The sequence below is a fragment of the Diceros bicornis genome, chromosome 8 (assembly GCF_020826845.1).
Source record: "Diceros bicornis minor isolate mBicDic1 chromosome 8, mDicBic1.mat.cur, whole genome shotgun sequence".
In the NCBI taxonomy this organism is placed as follows: Eukaryota; Metazoa; Chordata; class Mammalia; order Perissodactyla; family Rhinocerotidae; genus Diceros; species Diceros bicornis.
This window is the reverse complement of record NC_080747.1, coordinates 42,925,625-42,935,869: the sequence shown is the minus strand read 5'-3', so window position 1 is coordinate 42,935,869 and position 10,245 is coordinate 42,925,625. Positions and strand designations below refer to the sequence as shown.

The window sequence follows — 10,245 nt, the reverse complement described above, 5'->3', positions numbered from 1 at the left end:
GCAACCGACTGAACTTTGGAGTGGCTCAGGATCCGTTACGGGCTACATTTTATTTCCGCCAGAAACGGAGTTGTAGCGCCCGGGACGTTCTCCCTCGGGCGACTCGGAGCCAGGCGCGGTCCCGGGCAATTGGGGAGATAGGAAGAAACAGCGAGCGTGGGAAGCGCGGGATCCTGGCCGGGTACCCGGCTGAGGGGCGGGGCCGGCCGCAGAGGGGCGCCCCGCCCCGGCCCCGCCCCGCATAGCCCCGCCCCCGCGCTCTAGAGTTTCGGCTCCCGCTCCCACCCTGCACTGAGTCCCGGGACCCCGGGAGAGCAGGCGGTGGGTGTTTTGTGTATCCTCTGCCCGCGCGGGGCATCACTTGCGCGCTACAGAAAGCCCACAGCCATCCTGCAGCCGGGATATCCTCTCCTACCGGCACCCGCAGACACCCCTGCGGCCGCGGCCGGAGCCGGGGCACCCTCGCGCCGTGCGCTGCGGCGTCTTGCGCTGCGGCGCGCGTTCCACCTCCGCGCCTTCTTCGCGGGGCAGGCCCGGGGAGAGAGAACCGGCGTCCGAGTTCTGGGCACTGCGCCCGGCGCGAGGTGCGAGATGGAGGGCAAGGCGCTGCTGGCCATCGCTCTGTGGCTCTGCGTGGAGACCCGGGTTGCCTCTGTGGGTAAGGAGCCCACTCCCTAGAAGGAAGGCGGAGACGTCGGGTGCGGGCGGAGAGACGGGGATGCAGAGAGGACCCGGAGGCCGGATCTAACTCAGAATCATAGAGCTGGAGCGTGGAAAGTGACTTGACACTTTGTGTTCTTTCATTTACCAGTGAGGAAACTGAGGCTTGCGGACTGGCCCAGGGTTACTCAGCTAGTTGGTGGTCTCCTGAGCCCAGTTCCTTTTCCATGACTCTGGTCTCCTACAGGGGCCTCGGCTGGAGCGAGTCCTGCGGAGCCAACACACCCTCGGGCTCTCGGGAGGCGGAGGTGGGAAGGCGCCCCGGGCTGGCAGGCAGGAGGTGCCCGCAGGCGGGAACAGGAGGTGAACAGTTGTCAGGCTGCGCGCCCCATCCTAGCCCGGGCGCGGGGAAGAAGGCCTTGCAGGGAGCGCAAGCCAGTTCGCTCGGATCGCACCGTGCACTCAGTCCGCCTTTGTAGGAGTCAAGCTGTAGGAACCCCGGTCGGCTGTTCCCTTTCGCTCGAACTCACATACCGACTGTATGTGGTGGGGTCCAGGGGGAGGGAAACTTTTTTTCCCCTTGGCGCAGGATGCCGTTCTCTTCGCAGAGAGAAGGGGAAATTGGGGCTTGGACCCAGGGCTGTGACAGCTTCCCAAAGTGTCTCCAAGTAACAGTCAGCTTTGTAAAACAATTTAACATCTTTCAAAACGCTTTGGTCCTTGGGGTAAGCGCATGGTCAGAAGTTCACGTTCTGAAAACTTACTCTGCGAGACTTGGTACCTAGAATGAGCGCCACTCGTCACTCTCCTTGCCACCTAAAATTTCAGTCTCCTTCAAGACTTGGAACACATATGCTCTTGATGCAATAAATTCTTTCTTTTCTTTCTTTCTCTCTTTCTTTTCTATAGCCACAGTCTGCTGATTTCCAGATTTCCACTGTTTGGACGGTGAGAAAGGAAAGAGGGTGGAGAAAGGAAAAAAGAAGTCAAATAATTCAGGGAAAAAAATTCCTTATATCGAAAGGAAAGAATCACATGTCAAAAAAAAAAAAAAAAGACACGCACACTCATATACAGTACCCAGATCATCTGTCTATAGTTATTGAATTTTCTTAATAATGACTTGGTTCATCAGGGCCAGCTCCACCATGGACACTCATTTGTCCCTGACAACCTCTCTCTCCCCCTTAATGGGAGAGAATGAAAGTCTGGAACGTGTGGTTGTTCTGTATCCCACAAAGAAGTGAGTTGCTTTTAAGCCTGGGGTGTTTCATAGCGCAGCAGCAGTAACTGTAACGGGTTGCCCTGAATATAACGATGAGGTTGCCCTTTGGAGTGTGTGACTTGCTTAATTGGATTGGGCTATAATTGGTGCCATCAAATTCTAGAGACAGAGGCACTGTTGTTTTTCCTTCCCGTCTTTGAGCTGGAAGGGTAATAGTGCACAAATTAATTAATTTTGGTTATGGGATTTGAACATAGAAGGGCTTTTTATTGAGTAGCAGCATATGTACTTCTTATAGTTATTTCTTTAGAACTTTCTGAAGAGTAGAACTCAAACTTGCCAATGAAAATGAATGAAGCTTAATGGAGCAAAAAAATTGACTGTTGGTCTACAGATATGAATTTGAAGTTGTTATTGATAGCCTTGTTGAATAGTTTTTTTGTTGGAGACATGTCTCTGGAATAGTATGGTGTTGTCTTGGCTTCCTATGAATGGAGAACATATCTTTTTTTTTTTTTTTTTTACATTGGAAAGTATGTCTAGAGTGTGAGATAATCTGTGGCGATAATTTGTGAGAGATCTTCAAGAATCTCTTGTTTTGGTGGTGGGGAGAGCATAGCTTATTTAGAGCTTAGTTTTTACTACCGTTTTTTTCTCACATGAATGTGCCCAAATAATGGGTTCTTTCTCATTTGATCGTTGTGCAAAGTATAATAAGTTAGTGTAAGTTAGTGTTTTCAACATGTTTCTCAACCTAGTGTTTCCCAGTCAACTTTGGTATCTGTGCTCATCCAAATGAATTGTTTTCATTTTTCTTTTCTTGGGTAAAGTGGGACTCCGTTATTGGAAGGCTTTTCTTTTACTTTTAAACATTTTGCTTTATTGTTGGCTTGCTTTGGGGGCAGTTGCTTCCTTCATATTGAAAAGCGCTGTGCTGATTAACTGAGCATGGCCACCCAGGCCAATAGCTGTCCAAGAGTGGCCCACAGACCGTGTATAATCGACCTGCTTGTTAAAATGCAGATCTGTAGGCCTAGGGACATTCCGACACATGCTAAAGCTTAAGAACTCCTGCCCCAAACACAAGTCAGTATCAATGCCAATTAGTTCCTGAAATTTACTGATATAACTTAATTTCTAGGTTTTTTTTTTTTTTTTACTATGATATTGATCAACAAACATACAGTTATGTCAGCAACCTATTTTTGCACTCTGGGTGAGTATGTGAGAACATGCCTGATCAGTTGTTCACTTTGCCTGCAGCTTTAGAGTTCACAGATTCAATGCATTGGATATTTGCACTGGATATTTGCTTATACTCTCTCATATTTGCTGATACTCTCTTATTTACCCAACAAGGTCAATGCCAGTTTAGGCCTAGAGAGTCATTTGTTCTTACTTGATGTGAGTGAAGGGTCATATTAAGCTCGGATGCTTACGCAGCGTCAGTCACTTTTTTTGTGTGTGTGAGGAGGTTGGCTCCGAGTTAACATCTGTTCCCAATCTTCCTCTTTTTGCTGAGGAAGATTGTCCCTGAGCTAATATCCATGCCAGTCTTCCTCTATTTTGTATGTGGGATGCTGCCACAGCATGGCTTGATGAGCAGTGTATAGGGCGGTGCCCAGGATCCAAACCTGTGAACTCCTGGCCGCAGAAGCGGAGCGCATGAACTTAACTACTACGCCACCGGGCTGGCGCCTATCACTCACTTTTTAAGGTGGTGTTTGAAGATCTGGATATCAGTTAAGGCCCTAGCATGGTAGACAGCTTTTCTTTCTTTGATGCTTTTTCAATACCTGGGAACTCTTCCCATTTAGTTGACAGAGAGTTCAGTTTTCTTGCTGTGGAGTGACCCATGGTGAAGAATTGATTTCATGGTATTTTTAGGTAAAGACAGGTTTCTTGTGTTCCAAGCTTGGTATCAAGAGGAGCTCAGAGCTTTGATTAATAAGTTGAGATTCCCCAATTGTAATTCATTAGCGTTACACTCTTTTTAGTCCCGCTCTTTGGGGAAAAGTATGTTAATAGGCATATTATATGACATTGGAAAATGTTTTCTTTCCCTCAATTCCTCTCCCCTAGTTTTAGTGTACAGTCTTTCAACCTTGGCAGTTCAGTTACCAGAGGAAGTGCACTCGAAAATTGGTAAAGGAAAATAAGACAAGGTCACGGACACTCCCACCCCCTTCAGGGTACATGGATGAACTATATAGAAATGTCTCTAAGTAGTATTCGTTAATCAGCAATTTAGTTGAATGTGTGCATCCTATGTTTTATAAGAAATGTCAGTGGGTCCTTTCCCAAGGGAGTGAGATCATCAGATGAAGGTTCATTTAATTTCAATGTCCCATATCCTTTTGTGAGACCTTGAAGTTGGCAATGCAGGAAAACAGGAACTCCACCCGAGCTCCATGAATTGCAGAACTGTTGTGTTGGTTTATGACCATCTGCCCATTCTTCCTGTTATGACACAGCTTGTGAACTTTTACTGGGAATGGTGAAAAGTAAATTCACAGTTTTACACAATGAATTGCTGAAGAGGCCTTTTAAAGTATAGAGTGTGCATTGTTTATGGAAGGTGTTTCCTATTGGGTCTGACTCAGGGGCAACTACATTCGTTTATTTAATTTGTTTCTAGGTTTGTCTAGTGTTTCTGTTGATCCACCCAGGCTCAGCATACAAAAAGACATACTTACTATTATGGCTAATACGACTCTTCAAATTACTTGCAGGTAAGGATTCATTTTAGATTCAGATTTCCTGTGTTAAATAACTCATTGTTTATTGAGGGAAAAATAATTTCCATACGGCAGAATTATAATAGAATTGTAGTAATTGTATTTAAGTAGTGAGGTTTCTAAGAACTGATATAATAATGAAGAAATGAGACAGGTCTTCTCCCAAAAATTCTGTACAGTTTTGCTGGCTTTTTTTTCCTACTACTCTCTGCCAACACACACACACACACACACGCGTGCGCGCCCACACACACACACACGCCAGTAACCAGCATAGCACCCGGCTTGTGATATATAGTATACACTCAATAAATATTGAGTGAATAAATGAAATTGAGGACATACCCTTAAGGGGTAGAGTTAAAGACGTTTTGAGTCTTATTTATTATACTCAGAATGGCTCTTGGATATCTGTTTAGCCTTTTTCAAGAACTTTATTTTATGATAAAATTCTGAATGTAGTAGCAATTTAACATTTGGCCATTAATATTACTGAGTGCATGTTCCGCACAGGTAATGGACTTCATGCTCTGGCTTGATGTTCTGGAATGCTTCGTCTCACTTGCTAGCAAGAAGTCATATTATTGATTTTTGCTAGTGGGGAAAACTGGCCTCTTTGACAAGAATAGGCCTTTAAATTTTGCCTTCCAGACCCTACCCCAGGAGGAAAAGTAGAAGACCTTGGGGTTTAATGTAGTGATTATGCATGAGAGACCCAGAGACTTCTCAGGACCAGTGCGTTTTTGGCAGAAATGATGGGTACAGATGATGCCGCTCTCTGAGAAGAGTGCTGGGGGGCTACAAAGAAACTTGGGCGGCTTATTGCCATTGCTTCATGCTTGAGGAGTACCAAGTGTTCCACACAATGACACAGGTCTATTGTAGATTGCGGACTGTAAGGGATACCCTAGTCCCCTTATCAAGGGTAGGTCATCCATACCCAGCCCTTGAGAAAAAAACACAGTAACAGGTGCTGTTTCTCTAGCTTTGCTCTTTCAAGATACATCTCTCAGTAGATTTTCCTTTTACCCACCTTGACAACAAAGGTTACTTAAAATCCCCAAAGATTCCATACTCCCTTTCTAAACTCTGCCTAAACATTTCTTATGTCCTGAAAAAGCTATGGAGTGTGTTAAAAGTAGCTTCATTAATGTAGCTGCAACTTCACGGAAATTTCAAATTCTTTGAAAGAAGGGTCAGTGATGATATACTTTTCTTGACGCTGACTGTCTTCCTAGAGGCCTTGTAGAGAAATGCTGTAATAAAAGTAGTCTGTGTTTCAGTGCGATCCTACAAGGCTCTGAGACAGTTGTCCCCTTCTTCCTAACCTCCTAACTTCTTACTGTCCCCCTTGCCCACTCTTATCTGGCCACTCTGGCTTCCCTGCCATTCCCATAATACTCCAGAGATGCACCTATCCCAAGGCTTTTACATATGCCGTTCCTTCTGCCTAGATTAGTGTTCCTCTCAATATTCATATGGCCTTCATCAAGCCCCCTCGCTCCAGAACTCTTCACTGTTTTCCTTGCATATTCTACATTTTCTCCATAGTACTTATCACCACCTTTTATACAATACATTTACTTTGTTGTTGTTAGTGCCATCAAGTCGATTCCGACTCCCAGTGACCCTGCGAACAACAGAGTGGAATCCTGTCTGTCTTTTTGCGCCATCCTTTCATCTTCCAGCGCTATATCAGACAATGCTCTGCTGCTATTCACATTACTTACTTTTTAAAAATTTCAGCTATTGAAGTTTACTTACTTTTTTTTTGCCTATCTCCTCCAACTCTACTGAGGTTCCCTAAGGCGTTGACATTTGTCTGATTTTGCTCACTGCTGTTGTCTGCAATCTTGAACAAGGTTTGGCATGGAGCACATGCTTATAGGTATATTTGTTGAATGAATGAATGAGTTAATTAATAGAAAACTCAGGAATCCGTATAAATGATTTCTGAAGCTGAGTCTATGCCTTTTAGTCATTTGTCGATCCAGCCTGTTATTATTGGTAGAAGGCTTTGAATCTGTCTGTTGAGGAGTTTATGTAAGTTTGAGAACCAAACCTTCTGTTTTCATAAAAAGTGTGTTTCTATGTAGAAACAGTGTGGCATTCCACATTAATACTTCCCTGGAATTGCTTTTTCAGGGGAGAGAGGGACTTGGACTGGCTCTGGCCCAACAATCAGAGTGGCTCTGAGAACAGAGTGGGGGTGACTGAGTGTAGTGACGGCTTCTTCTGTAAGACACTCACAATTCCAGAAGTGATAGGAAATGACACTGGAGCCTACAAGTGCTTCTACCGGGACACTGACACAGCCTCAGTCGTTTATGTTTATGTTCAAGGTAAGTGGTTAAGTAGGATTCATTTCCCACGTTGATTTACTGGTTATAGAACACAATAGGCACAAGGAAGAATCGAGTACAACAGAAGTCTAGCTCTAAAGGCTGTTTGCCAACAGGAATATACAAATTTCTTCTCTTCCAAGGCTTCCTCTGAGAGTAAGACTTTTTGATTTGTTCTGCAGCTTGGCCTCTGCTATGTCTCTTTTGCCCAATTAGTTTGGTTCTGATCTTTGTTTCTAAGGGAAAATCTGCATTCACAATTGGCTGTGGAGACTTTTAAAAAGCCTTCTGCTGTTTAAGAAAAAAACCTGAAATCCTTGAAAAGGAAGATTCAGGGATGAATTATGGAGAGGTTTCTGTGGAGAGATAGGTTATCTACGGCAGAGTGGGAGACTTTCCCAAGAATGCGCAGGGAACCAGCCAGGGCTCTGAAGCTTTTTTGTACATAGGAACTTGTCATTTCCCACTTATACTTTATAAAAAACAATTCCTATACTTTTATGCAAATTAAGACACTGCCTCAAAGGGCCTTTCCAGGACAGTGTTTCTTTCCTTTGCTTGTGTGGGCTGAAATCTTGGATGATATGCCACATCTTTCTAGAGTTTTCAATTTGGGATTGACACCATGGAGGCCAATTTAACATCTGTGTAGGATAAAATACAATGTTACTTATATTTAGTATTTATAATATGAATTATTCTTTCTTTTGTGTTTCGAAAATCTTACACTGCCTTAATTTTCCTGTGGAAAACCCGACTTAACTGAGATACCTATAATATTATTTTGGGGATTATAAGTGTTGCATAGTATTTTGCTTGGATATACTAAATATTTTTCTTTTCAGTGACAATGAGCTTTTTTAGACATTTTATTTATACATTTGTATACCTCTTTACATCCCAGAGGATTCGAGGCGGGTGAAGATGGCTTAGACTTTTTTCCAGAGGCATCTTTTACAGAACAGGAATTTTATCAGCTTAGAGAAAAACACTAGCATGTCTCCATTTATGTTTCAGTAGGGCAATGTGGTCAGTGCAATGAAAAGCGGGGGGACATACATTCAAAATAATGTATGTCACTCCTGGATTGCACAGTGTTTGAGAATTATTTTTGCCCAGGGTAAGCACAAACCAAGAGAGAATTCTGTGCCCTCCTCCTCCTCTCTACAGAATTTGAAAGAGACAAGGCTCAGATCTTCGAGAATTTCTGGCTCCTTTTGATCTGGCAGTCTTGGGAGATCAGGCTTTCTCAGAAGATTGCAAGGATTTCCTGCTTTCAGCCTGTCTGGAAGTACTACGAGACGAACCTCTCCCATAATATCTCGTTATTTCCTTCTCCCCAAGTCAGGAAACCCGGAGACATGTGAAAATTCATTTCATGAGTTACAGTAAATATTTTATTTTGAGAGGATGGGTGGTTGTTTGGGTTTCTTTTGTTTATTTCCTTTTTTGGGGGATACTGAAATAGAATTGATTTACTGAATAGCTTTAGTCTTACGTCAAGGGGTTAATCTAGCTTCCAAAGACTTGCTCTGTAAGCAAGCTATGTAGTATTTACTAGCATGTGGATGAAAGGTAGGTAATATTAAGAAGTAGCAATCCCTAGCACTGTTTATTTGTACACTACCCGTCTTTGGGTATACCATCAAATTCTGCTTCCTGTCTAAGCCTAATGTCCTAGGAGTTGAGCTGTCCAAGATTTTGGTCATGAAGTTTAACAATAGGAAAGAAAACGTTGAAGTATTCCCTATGGACATGTCCCCTCTGGTCCCCACCTTACTTTCTTAGTCTTCTGACCCCATTCCCTCCAGCAATGGATGGAGCCAGGAAGTGGGTCTTGGCCAGTAAGATAATGGCTATGGCATGTGGTGGGCTGGGTTGGCTGCTTTTCTGTGCTTTCCAGCTGGGAAGGAAATCAAACTTCTGCTGTTGCAGGGAATTAGCTGCCTTTCTCTCCTTTGGTTTAATTAACTCTTTCTTCACTTGGACCAACCATCCTGAAGAGCTCTGAAAATGCTTGATCAGGTGTGTTGGGCATAGCAGTGTGAACCATTCTTTCTCTGAGATTTCAAGCATGACTTCACACCACATGAACTCTCTCTCTGGGAAATGGAGTCTTTTCCCAGCAGCGTATTAACATTGTAGGAACAATGTTGGAATGATGTTAAAATCTCTTTCGTTTTCTTCTTACTCTTTGCCATTGTGGCTTTTCAAATTTTTGTCATTGAAGATATTAATGACTACTGAATCTTAAACCAAATGCAATAACTATGAAACATTATTTTATAAAGAATCTTATATCTAGTCTTTACAATCTTAAATACCCACGTAAAACTTTCTCTTGAATAATTGAATTCAAAAATTGTTAGTTATTTCTTGTTTATTTTAAAGATCCTTTGGGATCCATTAATGTATTTTCATGGCATTTACAGTATTTGCCTAAAGAAAGAGAATATGGATTTTTTTAAACATGAAGAAAACTCAGTAGGTAAAGTGTACAGAATTTTATTTAAATTTACTTTAAAGTTTATGTATATGAAAAATGTATAGCATATATGAAAAATGTGTATGTGTATATGAAAGTGGATATGAAAAATGAAAAAGTATACTCCTTCATTTTGAAAAATATTACAAAGATCAATCTGTTTAAATGTGGAACCTATAAAATATGCTCTATTTGATGATCTTTGTGAAAGGAGTCTCATTTTGGGAGTTTTCTTTCAGATTTTCCATACACACAGACACACACACACACACCCTTCCGGTAGCATATCCTTGGAGCCATATATCTACCTGCAGACTAACCTGTGGATGACTTTGCCTAATGGGAGGTGTCATTACCAATCATTTTCTTCTCTGGTTAGGGTTTATGAACCTGAAAAATGACCAACTTTTCTAGTAAATGCCAATAACTGGTGGAATTAAATTTTCTTCTAGATTACAGATCTCCATTTATTGCTTCTGTTAGTGACCAACATGGAGTTGTGTACATCACTGAGAACAAAAACAAAACTGTGGTGATTCCATGTCTTGGGTCCATTTCAAACCTCAATGTGTCACTTTGTGCAGTAAGTTACATCTTCTTCCATTATCTCTTAGGTTTTTATAATTTTAAGCTAATATTAAGAGGGGTAGCCTGTTTATAATATAATATCAACAATGAGTTTCAAAGATCCTTTAGGAAGGGTCAAAATGACAAAACCAATTTGTGTTCTTAAAAATGAGATGAATTCTTCAGTCATTATCTGACATGGTTTCTATTTTTGGATAGTACTTGATT

General features: G+C 42.4%; 1 protein-coding gene across 1 annotated transcript in view; it reads left to right on the top strand.

Moving 5' to 3' along the window:
* Nucleotides 1-319: 319 nt before the first annotated feature.
* The window catches only part of KDR (kinase insert domain receptor), a 44,656-nt gene continuing 34,730 nt past the window's right edge, over nucleotides 320-10,245 (top strand). Inside the window, exons 1-4 of the mRNA XM_058547100.1 lie at nucleotides 320-658; nucleotides 4,524-4,617; nucleotides 6,769-6,965; nucleotides 9,903-10,033. Of these exons, the coding sequence (XP_058403083.1) occupies nucleotides 592-658; nucleotides 4,524-4,617; nucleotides 6,769-6,965; nucleotides 9,903-10,033 (489 nt within the window). The 5' untranslated portion in view covers nucleotides 320-591. The remainder of the gene's footprint in view (nucleotides 659-4,523; nucleotides 4,618-6,768; nucleotides 6,966-9,902; nucleotides 10,034-10,245) is intronic.